The 22,804-nt window shown below is 44.1% G+C and overlaps 1 protein-coding gene across 4 annotated transcripts in view; it reads right to left on the bottom strand.

Moving 5' to 3' along the window:
- Positions 1-22,804, bottom strand: part of LOC139374910 (catenin alpha-2) — a 677,819-nt gene that overhangs the window by 624,595 nt on the left and 30,420 nt on the right. For all 4 annotated transcript variants that reach the window (XM_071116130.1, XM_071116133.1, XM_071116132.1 and 1 more), the window contains one exon: positions 11,928-12,034. In XM_071116130.1, coding sequence (XP_070972231.1) covers positions 11,928-12,029 — 102 coding nt within the window. In that variant the 5' untranslated portion in view covers positions 12,030-12,034. The remainder of the gene's footprint in view (positions 1-11,927; positions 12,035-22,804) is intronic.

The following is a 22,804-nucleotide window of genomic DNA, read 5'->3' as shown; positions in this document are numbered from 1 at the left end:
ACACACACGCACACACACGCACACACACACACACACGCACACACGCACACACACACACACACACACACACACACACACACACACACACACACACACACACGCACACACACACACACACACACACACACACGCACACACACGCACACACACACACACACACACACACACAGAGGGCATAAGGGGAAAAGAATGGGACATTAACAGATGGTCCGGTGCGCTTTTAATTACTGTCCCCGATGGCCAAAGTGCTAATGCTGTGGTTCCCCCAGATTAGAGCGACGCAAGAGAGAACACCGAGCCGTAATGGCTGAACTTTAGTTTCTCTTATTCTACGTTTTATTACCTCTTTCTGCACTAAGAGCATGATGAAAACTTGGCCTTGTGCTACTGCAGAGGTACGGTAATGTTGATGAGGATTCAAACCACAGGACCGGATTCCAAAGCCTTGAAAATAATTGCTGTAGATTTCTTGGGTAGAGTATGTTATAATATAGCAATCTGTTAAGATTTTCCATTGATGCAGTGGCTGTGTCTCCTGTGCTGGGGCTGGGGGCCAGGCAGCAGACACTGTCATTGTCATGATCAGGCAGTCATCTCCTTGTCTGTCCGTCTGGGTACTGGCTCGGGTTTCCGATGTGTGAAGGCAAACAGGCCTGACCTGAACACTTCAGTGTGTGACCGTGATAGTGGCTAGGACACACACACATAATCCCCTCCAGTCTGAGGGTTGTCAAATGCCTCGGAGATGTTCTGTGTACCTAAGAGGTGTTACCGGGACTCTTCATTTGACACACTTGTCCACTCCACTCATTTGGGGGAGGGGGGGCGGTGATATAAGACTGGGCATTTGTGTCGGCTCTATTCATGTAAGGTGACTGGATAAAAGGAGTTCGGTGACAGTGGATTCTCTGCTTTGTCTTCCAGCCTGCTTTAGCACAGCCTTGAACGCTAGAGCCTGATAACATGCATGTGGAAGCCATATCAGCCACGGTGTGGAGCTGGATAATCTAGCCAGTATCAGATATCCTAGGATTACAAATGGACTGGATAGGTGCTGGCAATTGGGGCTATTTATGTATTTATTTAGGCCTATTTAATTGACCATTTATTTTACCGGGAAGTTAAAATTCTTATTTACAATGACCACCTGGCCTGGCTATCTGTACTTCTGTCCGCCTCTCTCCATCCCTCCCTTGCTCCCTCGTTCCCTCTCTGCCTACCCCTCCCTCCCTTCTCTACTGTACTGACCTACTCTACAAAGGTTCACCGAGTCTCTCCAGGGTCCAGAGGTTGGACTGTTGACCGTTACCCAGAGGTCCTGGCCTTGTCTCTGCTAATCAGTCAAGCCCTCTCCAGACAGACGAGGTCCACTCAGGCCACTGACCTCTTAGCGCGTAGAGCCCATAATGATATATTATTATTACATCCTAATTATTACATGGTTTAGAGACCTAAGGGAATATGACTATAGATGATTATTACAATAAAGACAAATATGATTGTATAAAGATGATTACAATGTTATTAGAGTGCTGGCTCAGCCTGTACTCTGTAGGCTACTTCATGTTCACGTTCAGGCTCCTGTTTAAAAGAGCAGGTCATAATCCCTCTAGTGTCGTCTCGTGGCATACAGAGGTTAAGATGCCTGTGTTTTCCTCCCTCTTCTCTGCAGTCTCTCTCTTTATTTCCCTTCAGTCTCGCTCAGTCCAGATGTTTACACACTTCCATGGCAGCTGAGTTGACTTCCCGGTCGGACAGGCTCATCGTGAGCTACCCAGTAGGAGTGTCAGTGTTGGGGTGCGTCCCAAATGGAACCCTATTCCCCATTTAGCACACTTCTTTTGACCAGAGCCCTGTGGTATTCCCCTATGGGCCCTGGTAAAAGGTAGTGCACTACATAGGGAATAGAGTTCCAGTCGGGACAAATGCACTGTACTATTCCATCAGCAGCAGGCGGCGGTGCTAGCTAGCTAGCTAACAGGGAAGGCTGCTGTATAATACATGGGCCTGCTATCTCCTGCACTGTCAGGCGGTATAGCTAGCAGGCCCTCTGGGAGTCTCTGGAGGCGAGGCTTTTATATTCCCCGGCTGAGAGCAACACTAAATCATCCAAATTGACAAGGCAAAAAAATCTACCGCGTCCCCGTTCATATCCCGAAAGCAGTTCTCCCCGCACTCGTACCGGGCAAGATAAAGTAGCTTGCCGATTGTGCTGATTCCTCCGAGCTCGGGTTCGCAAAGGCAAACCGTGCCTCCGTTTGCGAGGCAGAGAGAGACATTGATACAGCAGAACAGCAGCGAATGCTGTCTTCATGCTGTATCAATCGCCTCGGTTTGCTCTCAAATGGCACCCTGTTTCCCTATAGGGCTCTGTTCAAAAGGAGTGCACTATGCAGGGAATAGGGTGCCATTTGGGACTCAGGCCATCGGCTAGCGCTCACAATGACCAGGGATGGCCATGTCTCTGTACACAGTACAGCTACAAATGAACCAAGAGCGATCTAATCGAGCGAAAGCTAATTGATATTAGTAACCCGCAGTGCCTTCAGAAAGTATTCACACCCCTTGATTTTTGCCACATTTTGTTGTTTTTGGATTTACGCTTTTAGACATTTGTACAAATTAATCAAAAACAAAAAGGTGAAATGTCTTGAATAAATAAGTATTCAACCCCTTAGTTGTGGCACTCCTAAATAAGTTCAGGAGTACAAATATGCTTAACAAGTCACATAATTCGTCTCATGGACTCACTCTGTGTGCAATAATAGTGTCATACATGATTTTTTAATGACTACCTCACCTCTGTACCCCACACATACAATTTATCTGTAAGGTCCCTCAGTCGAGCAGTGTACTTTAGACACAGATTCAACCACAAAGACCAGGGATGTTTTACAATGCCTCACAAAGAAGGGCGCCTACTGGTAGATGAGTAAAAAAAACAGACATTGAAAATCGATTTTAGCATGGTGAAGTTATTAATTACACTTTATGGTGTATCAATACACACAGACACTGCAAATATACAGGTGTCCTTTCTAACTCAGTTGCCGGAGAGGAAGGAAACCGCTCACCATGAGGCCAATGGTGACTTTAAAACAGTTGCAGTTTAATGGCTGTGACAGGAGAAAACTGAGGATGGATCAACAACATTGTAGTTACTCCACAATACTAACCTAAATGACACAACACATCACTGAGTACCCCTCTTCAGATTTTCAAGTATGGTTGTGGCTGCATCATGTACTGGGTATGCTTGTCATCAGACTAGGGAGTTTTTTTGTTGTTGTTGATAAAAATAAACAGAAATGAGCTAAGAACAGGCAAAATCCTACAGGAAAACCTGGTTCAGTCTGCTTTCCAACAGCCACTGGGAGATTAATTCACCTTTCAGCAGGACAATAACCTAAAACGCAAGACCAAATATACACTGGAGTTGCTTACCAAGACGACACTGAATGTTTCTAAGTGGCCGAGTTACAGTGTTGACATAAATCGTCTTGAAATCTATGGAAAGACTTGAAAATGGCTGTCTAGCAATGATCAACAACCAACTTGACAGAACGTGAATAATTTATTAAAGAAAAATGGGCTAATATTGTACAATCCAGGTGTGTAAAGCTCTTAGAGACTTACCCAGAAGACTCACGCTGCCAAAGGTGATTCTAACATGCATTGACTCAGGGATGTGAATACTTATGTCAAATAGATATTCCTGTACTTAATTTCAATAAATTTGCAAAAACATGTTTTCACTTTGTCATCACGGGGCATTGTGTGTAGATGGGTGAGAAAAAAAACACTGATTTAAGCCATTTTGAATTCAGGCTGGAAAACAACATAATGTGGAATAAGTCAAGGGGTATTTAGAACAAGGGGTATGTCAAAGGCACTGTAGGTTGGAGGAGAACGCCATAAAGTAGGCTAGCTAGCACATCTAGACCTATCAGGTTCTGTCAAAAAAGACTTCACTATTCCATTCTCTAGTTCTCTGTCCCAAATGGCACCTTATTGCACTACTGTGGGCCCTGGTCAAAATAGTGCACTATATAGGGAATAGGGTGCCATTTGGGATATATCCCACAGTCACTACCAATTAGGACCAGAGTAGCCCAGTACTGACATGTTTTGCTGTGTGTGAGAAGTTCAAAGGTACAGAATGGAATCGAACATGATTGTTTTGTATCTCTAGGATCTGAAGGCCCACCAGGGGCTAATTAGTTTAAACTAATACAGTACGGACTCTTTCTTAATACAAGCCCTCTCTTCCACCTTCTCTCTCCCTCTCTTCTCTTTCTCCCTCTCTTTCCCAAGAGTCTCCCTCTCACCCTTTCTCCCTCGCTCCACCTCTCTCCCTCCCTGTATCTCCCTCTCTACTCTCCATCTCCCCTCCCTCCCTCCCTCCCTCCCTCCCTCCCTCCCTCCCTCCCTCCCTCCCTCCCTCCCTCCCTCCCTCCTCTTACATGGAGAGTGTGTACTAACTGAGATAATTATCATTTCCAGTCAGAGACACCTGACGCTTGCCTGCCCAACAACAAAGACTTGCGGGGGAACTCACACTATACACACACACACACACACACACACACACACTCACACACAATCTCGCCAAATCTTTGGGCATCATGTCTGAGGATTCACACGTTCAACCATGATCACAGATGATAGAAAATAACGAGCCTGGCTCAAATAACACAGAGAGCGTTCAGTATTACTGCATGTTCAAGTTGCTCTCATTAAAGCTACAATCTGGAATCCGGGAAACATATTCTAACCTATCATGTGGATGTCAGGGACTGTGCGTCTTTGCATCTACACTGTAAAACAAATCTGGTTGTTTGAACTAATTATAATTCAGTAACTGGTTTGAACTCAACTTTTCGGGTCCAAGTGCTACTGGAACTAAAATAAACGTGTTGGCCCAAACTTAGCAACCAACTTGAGAAAAAAAGTAGGCAGAAATGCAGTCGACTTAACATTATGTGTTCGCTTAAATTGTCTCATTTTTTCATTCAACTAACTTAAAAAGTATGTGGAACTAGTTGCACACACACCCAGTGCTTGTAACATACAATGTTTTAAACGTACATATTTGACACACGTTGACACACGTGTATGAGCGTGACTGTGTGTGTGTGTGCGTGTGTGTGTGCGTGTGTGTGTGAGAGAGACTATAAATAAACTGGACAGTGGGGTCAGTATGTCACATCATCGGGCCCTTTTAAAGGTAGCATCATAGCCTTGGGAGGGCTGCAGCCTACCCTACCCAAGAAAGTTACCCCAACAATCTACAGCAAAGGCTTTTGTAATGTGTGTCTGTGTAACTAGTTCCTCAGCCAATTTTGTTTTAGGTAAGATGCCCAAATAATCATTGGAGCCAACTATTTGTATTTAGTTTATTCATATGAATGAACATTTGAGACAATTTCAGCAAAACACTTAATTTTAAGTGAACTGCATTTTTGCCTAGGTTTTCTAAAGTTGGAGCCATGTTTGGGCCTACATTGTTTTTTTCCAGGTAACACTTGGACTGAAAAGTTGAGTAAACTAAAAAAGTCGGTGTAACCAGTTACTTAATAATAATTAGCTGAAACAACTAGATTTATTTTTACAGTGTAGAACGCTGCCTATGAATTAGAGAGGGGTTACATTTCCCTAGCCCCATCACTCCACTTTATACCAAAACTATCAGGAGTCAAGGTAAGACCCAGATGCAGACACGTCGAATTGACAATGGTTTAATGTTCCAACAGGGGCAGGCGATAGGCAGGTCAAGGCAGGCAAGGGTTAGTAAACCGGAGGTGGGGAAACGGTACCGGACGGCAGGCAAGCTCAGGGGCTGGCAGAGTGGTCAGGCAGGCGGGCTCAGAGTCAGGACAGGCAAGGGTCAAAACCAGGAGGGTGAGAAAAAGAGAGACTGGGGAAATGCAGGAGCTGAGACAAAACACTGGTTGACTTGACAAACAAGACGAACTGACAACGGACAAATAGAGAACACAGGTATGAATACACAGGGGATAAGAGGGAAGATGGGCGACACCTGGAGGGGGTAGAGACAATCACAAGGACAGGCGAAAATGATCAGGGTGTGACAAAAACAAGTGACACTGCTGCCGTTTTTCCGATAAACAAATCCCAGATTGTAGCTTTAAAAGAAACAACAGGAATCATTCCATCGTAGTAGCAGTAATATACAGATTATTCTATTCATCAAATTGAATAATTGAATTGTGTTTGTGTGTGTGACAGCGTAATTCATATTTCACATTATGTTCGTAAAACTCTTGGGTTATGCAGGGGGACTCAAATGGATCGTAATTGCCGAGAGGTTCAGGCAATGGGCGACAAAGGTAAATTAATGATCACACACACACACACACACACACACAAAGTAGTCATTTAGTTGTGACTTGCCTTTAGTCCTCCTAGGGACTAAATAATAATCATAATAATAACATTTTGTAAGCAATGGAACAAACAGTGTTTGCTGCACTTTAATATAAAGGCTAATATAATAATGCCATTGTTATGTGTGTGTGTATGAGAATAGCTGTTTAGATGGGGTTCAATCTCTGTCTGCATAATTCTGGATTCATTCACAACAATAGGATAATATGATAATGATAAATAGCCTACGTGTGTGTCACTCACTGTCTAGGATGAATTTAATTCTGGATTAATAAAACCCTTCATTAAGGGTTAGGTCCAACTCAATTTGCATCGGCAGGTTACATTTGTCAACCGCTGCCTGTAAATGGATATCTCATTCAAACGAGTAATAATAAGAAACGCTTCTCCCCTTACGGATATAGGATCTTCCCTTTGGCCAGTTTGCTAGAGCAAGAAAACAATCCTGCAGCAACAGGAAACATGAATTATTACGTGGATTATTATGTGGGTTGATAAAAAAAAATTGTAAGGGAAAATCACGTCCAAAGTTTCAAGAGGGGGGTGGGGGGGATTGCAAATTTAAACCAGAAATACACTTCGAGTTGCAGGAAAGCTATCCTGCAACAGGGTGATTAAGATCCTACATCTGCACGTGAGTCTGCAGGAAACAAAGCCACTCACAAAGAAAAAGACCACGCTTTAGGAGAAATAAGGACACATTGGCCTACACATGCAGGTACACAAATCAACAACAGCAAAAATAAGCTATCACACAGACATGCAAACACGAACCAGAGTTCGAAAGCACAGTTTGCACACACAAGCACACATAAGTGTGGGTCTCCATTAGTCCATATATCCTATTGAAGCCAAGCCCTCATCCACTTCTCATATCAGCCTGCGAGCCCTTGCTGTGTTTACTAGGAGGAGCAACTCGGCCATCACACGGCCGTACCAATTACCTACAGGACGTGTCAGAGGCGAGGGGCTAGAGTCAGCACAGGGGAAGACAGACAGGGACTAATGAAACAGGCTGGATGAAAGTCCTTTGATGTCACGCGAGCACACACACACACAAGCGCAAAAACGCGGGTTATGCCACCGCACAGCCTAGTCACACTCCAAGTACCACACACACAGAGAGCATGTGTGCACTGTCGAGTAACAGCACAACTTGGCCTTTATTTGTTTTCTAACAGAAAACATGCTGGATGGAGAGAGAGAGAGAGAGAGAGAGAGAGAGAGAGAGAGAGAGAGAGAGAGAGAGAGAGAGAGAGAGACCAGGCTGAGGGGAATGAGGTACTCGTTTACTACGGACAAAGATGGACACTCCCAATCATCAACAAGCAGAGACAAAGTCACAACCTTGTTGCTCTGCCAAACCACACCACATGTCCACCTCATAAATCACATTCATTATACCTCACTCCAAAAGCCAAAATGGGGGCAGTGGCCTACAATAGTTTAATCTTGATACAGAGTTGCAGACCTGACAGAATAGTCGAGAGGCTTAGGACATGAGATGGGCCTAGTTAGATAGCATGAAAATAGGTATGGCGTATAGGTTCAGTTTATACCAGAGATAAATATAGACTCTATGCTGATAAATGAGGACAGAAGAGCACAGAGCATAGCTCAGTCGACACTTTTCTTTCATATCCAATCTCAAACCGTGTTCTGCTGTTTGGACACCGTGTAGGGCTGAGTTAGCTTAGAAACTGTACACTGTAAAACAGCTGTCATGGGCCTAGTCTGGAGAGACTCAGCCACCCGGAGGACTTTTCCCAAAACAGACGAGGCAAGGAAGCAGAACCGCACCGTCGCTGATCAGACGTGACAGGGTCGTGAACTCACAACCACGCTCACACACACACACACGCTCACACACACACACGCACACGCACACACACACACACACACACACACACACACACACACACACACACACACACACACACACACACACACACACACACACACACACACACACACACACACACTTCTCTCTCTTCCTCAGAGAGGTAACAGACCCTTCCACAGCGGCTGAGGCGGACAAAAGGGCATCGGTGCTCAAGCATGACTCACCCTGGCCTTTCCCCCAGCTAGCTAAGGAGGAGCTGAACCTTTGGATCCCTGTGTGCTCCCGGTTGGCAACACCGCTTGGTTACCCACAGAGATGAGCCCGGCGTGTGTGTGTGTGTGTGTGTGTGTGTGTGACTGTGACTAGCTGTCTCTGATTAAACTAGCGCTCCTCGCTAGCTAGCAACAGGCTGAGCCAACTCATCCCTGTCAATGGCATTCACAAAAACACTGTCTATCCATTCACGCATTGATTTCAGTCATTTATTTAACTTCACCTGCCTGAGATTGAAGCCCAGAGAAAATATTATTGAATGTATTCAAGTCAAGGGAGTGTGAATACACGGCGAGTGGCACTTGAATTTCAACACCGAAGTTTCTTGAAGGTCGAAGTTGCAGATGGCCCGAAGTGAGAAAGCTCAAAGTTGGAATTTTTGGCAGCACTTCACTTCACAGGCCTTGAGTGTGATTTCAGATCACTTTGTTGACACAACTACAGTAATGAAGGCTAATAAACAATTATGGTAACGACCCTAAACTATCCCAAACATGGAAACTGTCTTAAACTAGCCCAAATATGGAAACTAGTACATCCATCTGCCTTCCTCACTAAACTGTCAACCCAAAATATTCTGTGTACACCCGTAGATATATCTACTGTCTGTGTAGACACCTGGATATATCTACTGTCTGTGTACATCCGTAGATATATCTACTGTCTGTGTAGACACCTGGATATATCTACTGTCTGTGTACACCTGTAGATATATCTACTGTCTGTGTACACCCGTAGATATATCTACTGTCTGTGTACACCTGTAGATGTATCTACTGTCTGTGTACACCCGTAGATATATCTACTGTCTGTGTAGACACCTGGATATATCTACTGTCTGTGTACACCCGTAGATATATCTACTGTCTGTGTAGACACCTGGATATATCTACTGTCTGTGTACACCCGTAGATATATCTACTGTCTGTGTAGACACCTGGATATATCTACTGTCTGTGTACACCTGTAGATGTATCTACTGTCTGTGTACACCCGTAGATATATCTACTGTCTGTGTAGACACCTGGATATATCTACTGTCTGTGTACACCCGTAGATATATCTACTGTCTGTGTAGACGCCTGGATATATCTACTGTCTGTGTACACCTGTAGATATATCTACTGTCTGTGTAGACGCCTGGATATATCTACTGTCTGTGTACACCCGTAGATATATCTACTGTCTGTGTAGACGCCTGGATATATCTACTGTCTGTGTACACCCGTAGATATATCTACTGTCTGTGTACACCTGTAGATATATCTACTGTCTGTGTACACCTGTAGATATATCTACTGTCTGTGTACACCCGTAGATATATCTACTGTCTGTGTACACCCGTAGATATATCTACTGTCTGTGTAGACGCCTGGATATATCTACTGTCTGTGTACACCTGTAGATATATCTACTGTCTGTGTAGACACCTGGATATATCTACTGTCTGTGTAGACACCTGGATATATCTACTGTCTGTGTAGACACCTGGATATATCTACTGTCTGTGTACACCCGTAGATATATCTACTGTCTGTGTAGACGCCTGGATATATCTACTGTCTGTGTACACCGGTAGATATATCTACTGTCTGTGTAGACACCTGCACGGCCAATACAAGCCAAAAACATTCTCGGCTGCCTTCGCAAACTATGTGGCCATGTAATAGCCAATAGCATTTTCATATTTCATTCTAGACTGTTGAGGTGCAGTATAATGACCCAGGCTATCTTACTAAAGAGAAACAGCAGGCTGCCTGACCGGGCAACTTCAGTCAAATGAATAGAATGCTAAAGCTCCAGTGCTGGGTGACCAGGCAAGAGAAGTAACAGGCTGGGGTTCCAATGTTGGACTCTCAGTCGGAGCAGTGTAGGAGAGGCAAGGAGTCCGTTTTACAGAGGAGAGAGAGAGATAGAGCGAGAATGTGAGAATGAGAGGGGAAGACAGACAGACAGACAGACAGACAGACAGACAGACAGACAGACAGACAGACAGAGGTGGAAGCCATCTCCCTCACACAGCAGAGAGAGAAAGAGGACACTCCCACTGTTCATAAACACACACTAATGTCTCTCTCATCCACAAATAGGCTAGACAAACAAAGGCTGACACTCATCTCTATCTCTCTGTCTCACACACACACTGCTCAGAGCAGTGTATTATCTCTGTTCCAATCAGTGTGGTATCTGCCATGTGCCTCCCAGTGGGTGGGGCTCCTGTGGGAAGCACAGCCCTCAGCCACATCACGTTCTGCTGATCAAGCACTACCAACACTGACTGTGTGTGTGTGTGTGTGTGTGTGTGTGTGTGTGTGTGTGTGTGTGTGTGTGTGTGTGTGTGTGTGTGTGTGTGTGTGTGTGTGTGTGTGTGTTAGACAGGGGAGTGGGGTTGCAATATAATGTTAACCAATGAACTGCCGATGACGTTCAACTGTCCTTGCCATCATCAGAGCAAATCAACCAACACATAGACACTAGGACCACAAACAAAGTGTTGTTTGACAAGCAACCAATTGCTACACAGCACAACAAGCTACAGGTTCTGGTTTGTCCAGGGATGCCAGAACCATCCGTCGCTAACCCAGAAATAAACTCAACAGCAAAGATTAAAGAGAACAGAACTGATTCTTGATACAACGGGGAAGGCCGAAGCTGGCAAGAAGAGTAGAATCAACACTTCCAAAACTCGCAACGGGAAGCTAGAGTAACGGGGCTGTAGAGGAAAGTACAAGGCTAAACAGTAAGTCTAGCAGTTTCAAAACAGATACGGACCGTGTGTGCGTGTGTGTGTGTGTGTGTATGCTGCTACCTGCTGCCTGCCATGAAGCTGCAGGTTTATCAAAGCTTTCTTAGAGAAGCGGTTGCTAAGTAACCTACTTTCTGAGGAATGCCTCTATGGGAAGAAGAACTTCTATCTTTTGAACCCTTTTCTATACGGAATCTCTCTGCCTGCTAGTCTCTCCGCTAGTCATTCCAGCGTGTTGTCAGCTTCGTTACCAGCTAGAACCAGCGAGTGTGAGTTCGGCTGGGTTTGGTCCCAAGTCTCCTGCGCAACACAAGACTGTGTTAGCCCAACGAGCTAAAGCCCAGGCAAGGTTACTCATCACATGATCGTCGTTCGCCGAACCACCTCTGTCAAAAGTGTCTCTCACTGGTTGGTCCAACCCCCAGTATAGCTTCGATTTTATTATCAGTAAAAACCAGAAAAGCCCTCGTCGTTAGCTATAACCAGTGAGTAAGTGACCAGCTAGCTGGGTTTAAACCTAGGTCTCCGGCCCACCGCAAGACAGGTGAAGCCCAGGCTACAGTTTAGGCAGCACGGTTACTCATCATCACCTCCGTTACCCCAACGACTGTGTTAGCCTGGTGAGCTAAAGCCTCTGCTAAAGCTGTGTGTCCCTACCTGTGTGACCAGGGGCTCCAGCAGCCGCTCCACGGTCAGGGTGCGGATCTCCAGACTCTTGGGGTCCCACTTCAACAGGATGGGGGACGTAGCGGTGGTCATGGTCTCTGGCGGAGGAACAAACAGAGAGAGAAGTTGGAAAAACACACTTATTTGGTTAGAGGCAAAACTGATAGAGAGAGAGAGTATGCATAAGCTTGTTATTTCCGTGGCGAGGCATATTTCAAAGAATGCCCCGTTTATGTCTCCCTCTAGTCCTAGGCAGTGACACTTCATGCACCATAAACAGTAGTTTAAAAAGAGGGATGGATTAGAGAGTGTTAAACTTAATGGAGGAATTTGGTGGAGTTGCTTTAGAGGTTAATGTTTCCTTTTTGATGGGGAGAGACATAAACCAATTTCAGACAGAGGAGACTAGTGAGACGGTGTGGCAGGCGCCTCAAAACGCACTTGAAAGAGACACAAATCAACTCAACCCCGGTTCGGCCAATCTGCAATCCTGGGCATGGACCAGAGAGACTCTGCCATAGCCGCGGGAAGTCGTTTTGGGATGGGGTGCTGCGATGTAGACAGGACTAGCAGACCCAGTGCAATACTTTTGTGTTTACCAGCATTTACAACTCGAGGCTGAAAATTATCTGTACAAAACAGCTAAACTGATATCTGTGGAATATTTTTTTTTAAAACACTTGCTTGACAAATGTTTTCTAGTTTGAGATACTTATTTCTACGTGATAACTGAAATGGTCTAGTCATTCCATCTCCATTCAAGTAGACTATTACATTACATACATTGCCCCACATGGGAATTGAACCCACAACCCTAGCACTGCAAGCACCGTGCTCTGCCAACTGAGCCACGTCGTCACACCACAAGCCACTTGGCGTCTCAATGTACTCAATTACCATATTGTGCATTGTTTTTCTTCACGGTGATGGAAAGTGGACAGGTACAAACCGAGATGAACAACTTATGTACAATACAGTAATGTACATTTACATTGAGTGGTTGTTCTCCATGTTATTGGATCAAGAAAAAAGAAAAATAAATATATTTAATTTGACGATTAACTTTGCACCTTTTGATGTAAATGTTTGAGGACGGGGTTTTGTTATTTTTGGATACCATTAGAATGAGAGGGCAACAACTCTTACAATCCCAACTGTTGTTAATTATACAACTACCTTTTTCCTGACAAAGCAAGACGCTGAAAATCAATTGTTGCCCACACTACGGAAGTCTACGTCAGTCTGCTCATTCAAGTAAAGGGCCGGTGCACTACTTTAGTGGGGGAAAAAAATGAATTTAAATTCAGAAAAAAAAATCTGGTAAAAGCCCACTGATTGGTTTAAAGGGTTACTACACCACTCACATGTCCACCAGTGGAGGCTGCTGAGGGGAGGACAGCTCATAATAACGTCTGGAACGGAGCCATGAGCCCATTCTCCCCAATTAAGGTGCCACCAACCTCCTGTGATCGCCACCCTCAGCAGTTCAAAGATTCACATTAAAGACACTTCCATGTTAACTAGAATGCAAGAGTCTGAAACTCTGATTCTTTAATGATCATGTGTTGAAGTGTTTTATTAAGGCTTGAATGTGATTCAGGGACACCTCGCACTGTTTTGCCTCCTGCCTTCAAAACCTGATTGTCATTCAGAAGAGTGCGTTGGCCTAGATTTGTCTCTCAGTCTCTACCATTCCATTCGGCGGGGACCGAGAGCGAGCAAGTGGGATTCTGATGACTAAAGACACATGTGGGTACAAAGCTTGAGCAGTGGCTTTCAAGAGAATGGCTAATATATGCAGGTGTCTCTGATTAAAAGGCGGAAACACAGGCAAGGATCCATTTGGAAATATCATTATATATATATATATATATATATATATATAGAGAGAGAGAGAGAGAGAGAGAGAGTTCTGTCTGAAAAATACAGCAGTTTGGCTGAGGTGAGAAGTACGGAACTAAGTGGAATTCCAATGATCACCATTGAAAAAACCCTTAGGAGTATATATCTGAGGCGAGGTGAGAAGTACCACTCACATTTAAATTAAGTCAAATTCAAATCGTTTCTACTAGCAAATTACTGCACATTATGTCTGTAAGTTCAGATGTGACAAACTAATAAAATAGTTTAATTTATATAATTATCCACTGAAGATCACGTAGCGTAATTGGTTATAATAAGCTACCTAGAACTTCGATGAGTCCTACCACGCTATACACACATGCGGGCGTGGCCGTGCGCACACACACACACACACACACACACACACACTGACGAAGAGTCTAAACGCTGATATATGCTTGTGTAGAGGCCTCCTTCTATAGACTATACTATTGTCAGTAGGGTATCTGACTCACTGGGGTTATTTGGGGTCGATAGAGTCCACAGCAGAAGGATGGAGGGGGGCGGAGGAGGGCTGCCATTGCCATGGGGACGTGAAGCTAAACAACACTCCAGTTCAATGTTGCCAGCTGGGGCATGTGGGGGGGTCCAGTGCCTCTGGCTGGTGCAATTACTAGCCTAAATTAAGAATATTTCTAATATTATCAAGTGAACAAGAAACACATTTTATAATCTGCATTGTTAAAAGCCTAATGGAGTGGCTCTTTCAACACTGAAAGAGGAAAGATTTTGAAATGTTGTTGTAACTGCCAAACATACCTGTAGGCCTTTACAAACTCCTGGAATGAAACCAAAAAACCAAGTGTCCTTTGCAGTGAGGATGAGTTCAGACAGACTGTGCGCGCACACACACACACACACACACACACACACACACACACACACACACACACACACACACACACACGTACAGCAGTATAAAGTGTGCCCTCGCTGACATTTCTCTGACATTCGCTGACATTTGTGGAACAAACATCGGACGTAATGTATGTTTACAGCCGGGGAGAGGTTCATTAGGTGAAGCTAACTTAGAGAAAATGAATGTACTCACTCCTTCAGACGACTTTTCCCCTACAGTCGATGTCAACATACCCGCAAATATATATTTTTTTGTTGTTGCACCTAGTTCTCTACTAGCTTAGAACAACCATTGTAATAATTGATAGTACAGGGAACCACAAAAGCAGGAGAAAATAAGAAATACAGAACAAACGACAAGACCAGAAATGTATTTTTACCTGAAAATTACTGTTAGCTGGCAGCCAAAACAGAGCAACCAGAGTGATAATCAGTGTGACGCAAATGCCTCTAATTGCAAACTATGTCATTGATCAACTATGACAATACTCCGGAAAATAACTACTTGCTACTTAACAGACATCACTCAAATCTTGACCTCGGCTCCCATCTCTCTCACCGTGGGTGGCAACATTTCATACAGATAGACACATTCAAGTACAACTTACTACTGTGGAAGACAATGAACAATAATCATATGCCCTTCTGTAGAATTACTGACGGCTTTGGAAACTTAGGAAACGCCAAGGGGGCGTCTTTCTTTCTCTTCGTCTCCAGAAATATCCAGGAAGAGAGAAAGAGAAAAGTACCAACACCTGTATCTTACGCAACTGTTGACGCCATGGCAACAGCGAATAGAGAGCGGAGGTTGCCGATGGTTCCGTCCCAAATGGCACTCTATTCCAAATATAGTGCATTACGTTTGACCAGGGCCCTGGCTCTGGTTAAAAGTAGTGCACTATATAGGGAACAGGGTGCCATTTTGGGATGCACACATAGCCTAGGCTACACAATGCGCGACTTTGAAGTCATATCTAATGCTTGACTATGAGGTCTATATTAAATAATGAAAGAGGTTGCTATGAGATGGTAAGAAAAGTTATGAAGCGGAACAAAGGGGTGGAGATAGTGTTGAGCTAAAATAAGGATATTGAAGTTGAACTAAGGATGTATACCGAACAAAAGTATAAATGCAACATTCAACAATTTGACTTAGTTACAGTTCATATAAGGAAATCAGTCAAATTAAATTAATTAGGTCCCCTCTCTATGGATTTCTCATGACTGGGCAGGGGCACAGCCATGGGTGGGACTGGGAGAGCATAGGCCCACCTACTTGGGAGCCAGGCCCAGCCAATCAGCATGCCAATTGCACACTCCTTCAAAGCTTAAGACATCTGTGGCATTGTGTTGTGTGACAAACCGGCACATTTTAGAGTGGCCTTTTATTGTCCTCAGCACAGGGTGCACCTGTGTAATGATCATGCTGTTTAATCAGATTCCTGAAATGCCACACCTGTCAGGTGGATGGATTATCTCGGCAGAGTAGAAATGCTCACTAAAAGGGATGTAAACAATTTTGTGGCCAAAATTGGAGAGAAATAAACTTGTGCGTATGGAACATTTCTGGGATATTTTATATCACTTTACATTTGCGTTTATATTTTTGTTCAGTATATTTTATCTCTGGGCCCTAGGAGGTCTACAGTAGTGTTTTCTACAGAGTCTATCTACTGGATTTATTCTTGTAAATTGATACCAGTAAAATTAACAGTACAAAAAATATAAAGAAACACACACACACACACACACAAACAGGCACATACACCCCCCCACACACACACACACACAAACAGGCTCAGACCCCCCCTCCCACACACACACACACACATACACACACAAACAGTACAAAAGCGGCCAACCTCCACCTTTTCGAAACAATCATATTTCCGTTTCAGCTCTGAACACAACAACAATAGGAGAAGGACGATAATGACAACTGTTGGAGGTTAGGATGTGAATTTCAAAGTCTATTGTCACTGGAGCTGCCAATCATTTATGCCATGGTGGAGAGGGAATAATTATGATGCTCACACACACGCACATATTCTCCCCACAGAGAACAGGCCTAGAGAATGTCCTGCTGGCGACTGATGTGACGTAGATCATTGTTGGCAGTGGATGATGCCTCTGTAATGTCACAAAAAACGCCCCGTCAGTGGATGTATTCACATAATGCCTAGCTGCTATCAGATGAAGGCTACATGCTGCCAAGATGGCTGAAAGGCTGCAATGACTTCAATACAACACATTTGTTATTATCATTCCGACATCCAAGCCAACTCTTTGTATACGCTCTGTCTATCGCAATCTCTTTCTCTCTTTCTCTGTTTGTCTCTCTCTCTCTCTCTCTCTCTCTCTCTCCGGTCCCCCAACCGACCCTCTCGCTCTCTCTCTCTCTCTCTCTCTCTCTCTCTCGCTGCCAAGATGACTAACCACTGCCATGCTTTTGTGATTTTCAAAACTGAGAAGTATTGTTCACACAAACAGCAGGTGTTGACAGCAAAAGAACGAGCCAAGAAGGAGCGAAGCATATTTTCTATTGAATTGCCTTGGCTGACTCACAGGAAATATCTTTAAAAAAATATCTGCAGAGGGAAGAGTGTGAAATTACAGTTGATGGTTATACCCAGTTACTCTTATTGATAGTTATGTGGATATAACATTTCAAATGTAATGTAACCCTTAATTCACTCAATATTTACCCAATACCTGTTAAACATTGTAACCTAAGATGCATATTGACTGCATCTAGGGTATAGCGCAAGGTTAAATTGAGATCCTCAGTTAAGTGGTTAACTGATTTTTGTACTCTGTCGTTCTTGGGTAGGCGGAGGGAGTCTGGAAGGGCATCTAGGAATCTTTGGGTTTTCCGAGAAATTATAGCACGGCTTTTGATGCTCCTTGGTTGCTGTCTGAGTAGATTATTTGTTGCGATTGCAAACGTAATGAAAAGGTGGTCCGATAGTCCAGGATTATGAGGAAAAACATTAAGATCCACAACATTTATTCCATGGGACAAAACTAGGTCCAGAGTATGACTGTGGCAGTGAGTAGGTCCGGAGACATGTTGGACAAAACCGAAGTCGATGATGGCTCCGAAATACTTTTTGAATGGGTCTGTGGACTTTTCCATGTGAATATTGACGTCACCAAAAATTTGAATATTATCTGCCATGACTAAAAGGTCCAAGAATTCTGGGAACTCTGTGAGGAACGCTGTGGCCCAGGAGGCCGCTGTAAAAAGTAGCTATAAAAAGTGATCGAGTAGGCTGCATAGATTTCATGACTAGAAGCTCAAAAAACAACAACGCAGTCATTTATTTTTTAGTCAATTGAAATTTGCTGACATAAATGTTAGCAACACCTCCACCTTTGAGGGATGCGCAGGGGATATGGTCACTAGTGTAACCAGGAGGAGATGGCCTCATTTAACACAGTAAATTCATCAGGCTTGAGCCATGTTTCAGTCAGGCCAATCACATCAAGATTATGATCAGTGATTAGTTCATTGACTATGACTTCCTTGGAGGTGAGGTATCTAACATTAAGTAACCATATTTTGAGATGTGAGAGATCACAATCTCTTTCAATAATGACAGGAATGGAGGAGGTCTTTATCCCAGTGAGATTGCTAAAGCAAACACCGCAATGTTTTGTTTTGATCAACCTAGATCGAGGCACAGACACGGTCTCAATGGGGATAGCTGCGCTGACTACACTGACTTTGCTAGTGGCAGACTCCACTATGCTGGCAGGGTGGCTAACAGCCTGCTGATGGTCATAGACCGTAATGGTTATGGACGGTTATGTGGATATAACATTTTAAATGTAATGCAACCCTCAAATCCCCAAGAGGTGTAGGATCTTAATTTGAGCCAGATTGCTACAGCAGGAAAATAATCCTGCAGAAACAAGAAAAAATGAATAATTATGTGGATTCTAATTAATGGACATTTTTTTGCAGGGGTTAATACATTTATCGGGTTGATAAATATGACCTTTTAAAGTGAAAATTACAAACTTTAGAAGCCTTTTTAAACTTTGAATACACCACAAGTTCGCATATCTTTGCAGGAAACTTCTCAGCAACAAAAGTGTGATCAAATTAAGATCCTACACCTGTATCTACACCTCTTAAAACAATGAAACCTAAGACTATTATTGTAGAGCAAATATGTACACACACACACACACACACACACACACACACACACACACACACACACACACACACACACACACACACACACACACACACACACACACACACACACACACACACAGGCTTGTGCTGGGTCTTTGACAGTGAAGCAGAGCAGTGTATGTGGAGCACAGCGCCCCAGTCAGTCAAATCATTTACTATTCCACTTTTCTAATGAGCTACAACTCATGTTCAAACGAGTCACGCGAGTGGAGAACAGTAGAGGAGAAAGAGAGGCACAAAGAGAGAGAGAGATTGTGTGTATGTGTGCGTGTGAGATAGAGAGAGGGACACACAGAGTACAAGAGAAAGACAGAGAGATAAATAAAAAAAGAGAGAACCTGAGGTCTGTCTAGCAGGCAAGCACGTGTCTCGGCCCCGCAGCCCTTCCTTAAAGCAACCACACGTGTACAAACAACAAACAACAAGTAAACAAACAGAAATAGAAACACATGCAGAGGGAATTTAGTTCATGCCATTCTAATTCAATCAGTTCAAGTGATGAATTCAAACTCAAATCATGAACTGAAAAGTGGCCATTACTTTCAGAGAGAGAGAGAGAGAGAGAGAGAGAGAGAGAGAGAGAGAGAGAGAGAGAGAGAGAGAGAGAGAGAGAGAGAGAGAGATTAACTCCAAAAAGTTCTGGGACACTGTAAAGTCCATGGAGGATAAGAGCACCTCCTCCCAGCTGCCCACTGCACTGAGGCTAGGAAACACTGTCACCACTGATAAATCCACGATAATTGAGAATTTCAATAAGCATTTCTCTACGGCTGGCCATGCTTCCACCTGGCTACCCCTACCCCGGTCAACAGCCCTGCACCCCCCACAGCAACTTGCCCAAGCCTCCTCATTTCTCCTTCACCCAAATCCAGCTAGCTGATGTTCTGAAAGACCTGCAATCTCTGGACTCCTACAAATGGACGAGACAATCTGGACCCTCTCTTTCTAAAATTGTTGCAAACCCCTATTACTAGCCTGTTCAACCTCTCTTTCGTATCGTCTGAGATCCCCAAAGATTGGAAACCTCTTCAAAGGTGGAGACACTCTAGAGCCAAACTGCTACAGACCTATATCTATCCTACCCTGCCTTTCTAAGGTCTTTGAAAGCCAAGTTAATTAACAAACAGATCACCGACCATTTCGAATCCCACCGCACCATCTCTGCTATGCAATCTGGTTTCCGAGCTGGTCATGGGTGCACCCTAGCCACGCTCAAGGTCCTAAATTATATCATAACCTCCATCGATAAGAGACAACACTGTGCAGCTGTATTCATCGACCGGGCCAAGGCTTTCGACTCTGTCAATCACCACATTTTTATCGGCAGACTCAACAGCCTTGGTTTCTCAAATGACTGACTCGCCAGGTTCACCAACTACTTCTCAAACAGAGTTCAGTGTGTCAAATCTGAGGGCCTATTGTCCGGAACTCTGGCAGTCTCTATGGGGGAATGAGGAATGAGGAATGAAAATTATGTGGACATATTGAAGCAACATCTCAAGACATCAGTCAGGAAGTTAAAGCTTGGTCGCAAATGGGTCTTCCAAATGGACAATGACCCCAAGCATACTTCCAAAGTTGTGGCAAATTGCCTTAAGGACAACAAAGTCAAGGTATAGGAGTGGCCATCACAAAGCCCCGACCTCAAACATATAGAAAATCTGTCGGCAGAACTGAAAAGGCGTGTGCGAGCAAGGAGGGCTACAAACCTGACACAGTTACACCAGCTCTGTCGGAATATGCCAAAATTCACCCAACTTATTGTGGGAAGGTTGTGGAAGGCTACCCAAAATGTTTGACCGAAGTTAAACAATTTAAAGACAATGCTACCAAATACTAATTGAGTGTAGGTAAACTTCTGACCCACTGATGAAAGAAATAAAAGCTGAAAGAAATAATTATTTCTACTATTATTCTTACATTTCACATTTTTAAAATAAAGTGGTGATCCTAATTGACCTAAGACAGGGAATTTTTACTACGATTAAATGTCAGAAATTCCTCCTTTGGCAACCTTTCCTTCCAGTTCTCTGCTGCAAATGACTGGAACAAATTGCAAAAATACATGAAGTTGGAGACTCCCTCATTAGCTTTAAGCATCAGCTGTTAGAGCAGCTCACAGATCACTGCACCTGTACATAGCCCATCTGTAAATAGTCCATCCAACTACCTCATCTCCATACTGTTATTTATTTTGCTCCTTTGCACCCCAGTATCTCTACTTGCACATTCATCTTCTGCACATCTATCACTCCAGTGTTTAATTGCTAAATTGTAATTATTTCGCCACTATGGCCTATTTATTGCCTTTACCTCCCTTATCCTACCTCATTTGCACCTACTGTATATAGACTTTCCTATTGTATTATTGACTGTATGTTTGTTTATTCCATGTGTAACTCTGTGTTGTTGTTTGGGTCGCACTGTTTTGCTTCATCTTGAGAACTTGTTCTCAACTGGCCTACCTGGTTAAATAAAGGTGAAATAAAAAAATAATTTTAAAAAATGAGAGAGCGTTTTTGTGTCCTCTCCAGCTCATTGGTCTGATGGTGGCAGAGGAGATGATTAGAAACAAAGACAGAGACACAGAGAGAGAGAGGGACAGAGAGAGAGAGAGGGACAGAGAGAGAGGGAGAGAGAGAGAGGGACACAGAGAGAGAGAGGGACAGAGAGAGAGAGGGGGATAGAGAGAGAGAGAGGGACACAGGGAGAGAGAGGGACACAGGGAGAGAGAGAGAGAGAGGGAGGGACAGACAGAGGGAGAGGGACACAGAGAGAGAGAGGGACAGAGAGAGAGAGAGGGACACAGAGAGAGAGAGGGACACAGAGAGAGAGAGGGACAGAGAGAGAGAGGGACAGAGAGAGAGGGAGAGAGAGAGAGAGAGAGGGACACAGAGAGAGAGAGGGACACAGCGAGAGGGACAGACAGAGGGAGAGTGACACACAGAGAGAGAGGGACACAGAGAGAGAGAGAGACAGAGAGAGGGACAGATAGAGAGAGAGGGACACAGAGAGAGAGAGAGAGAGAGAGGGACACAGAGAGAGACAGAGCGGGACAGACACAGGGAGAGTGACACAGAGAGAGAGAGGAACACAGAGAGACAGAGAGGGACAGACAGAGAGAGGGACAGACAGAGGGAGAGGGACACAGAGAGAGAGAGGGACAGAGAGCGAGAGAGAGAGAGAGAGGGACAGACAGAGAGAGGGACACAGAGAGAGAGAGGGACACAGCGAGAGGGACAGACAGAGGGAGAGTGACACACAGAGAGAGAGGAACACAGCGAGAGAGAGAGGGACACAGAGAGTGAGAGGGACACAGAGAGAGAGAGAAAGAGAGAGGGCACAATCAGCCCTGAACTGCAGTAACCCTCACTCCTTCACTCTACTGAGAGAACTGTAGAGAGGAGAGAGAAGACACACACCTGCTGCCGTCAGGTCAGGGTCTTCTCTTCGATGGGTTTACCCTGCTCTGGCTCAGAGAGAAGTGCTCAGCTCAAATAACGGTTTCCTCTCGTCTCCTACTCTTTACTCTCTCCTCTCTACGCTGCACCTAAAGAGAGTATGTGTGTGTGTATGCGTATGAGTCTGTGTGTTCGCACGTGTGTGAATCCATGTCAAATGCCAATACAGATGTACAATCTTAATTTGAGCCAGTTTGATGACAGCAGAAAAAATAACCCCGCAGCAACAGGACATGTGAATTATAATTTATGGACATTTTGGTAGAGGTCGATACATCTTTCGAAAAGCAAGTCTGACATTCTAAAATCTAAATGACAAACTTTAGAATCCTTTTTAAAACTCAAACATACTAAAAGTTTGCATTTCCTGCTGTTCAGGAAATTCTCGGTAACAAAAGAGTAATCAAAATAAGATCGTACATCTGTGTGTGTGTGCATAC

Source organism: Oncorhynchus clarkii, chromosome 19, assembly GCF_045791955.1.
Source record: "Oncorhynchus clarkii lewisi isolate Uvic-CL-2024 chromosome 19, UVic_Ocla_1.0, whole genome shotgun sequence".
NCBI lineage: Eukaryota > Metazoa > Chordata > Actinopteri > Salmoniformes > Salmonidae > Oncorhynchus > Oncorhynchus clarkii.
The sequence above is the reverse complement of the archived record's forward strand: the minus strand, read 5'-3'. Positions and strand labels throughout refer to the sequence as shown.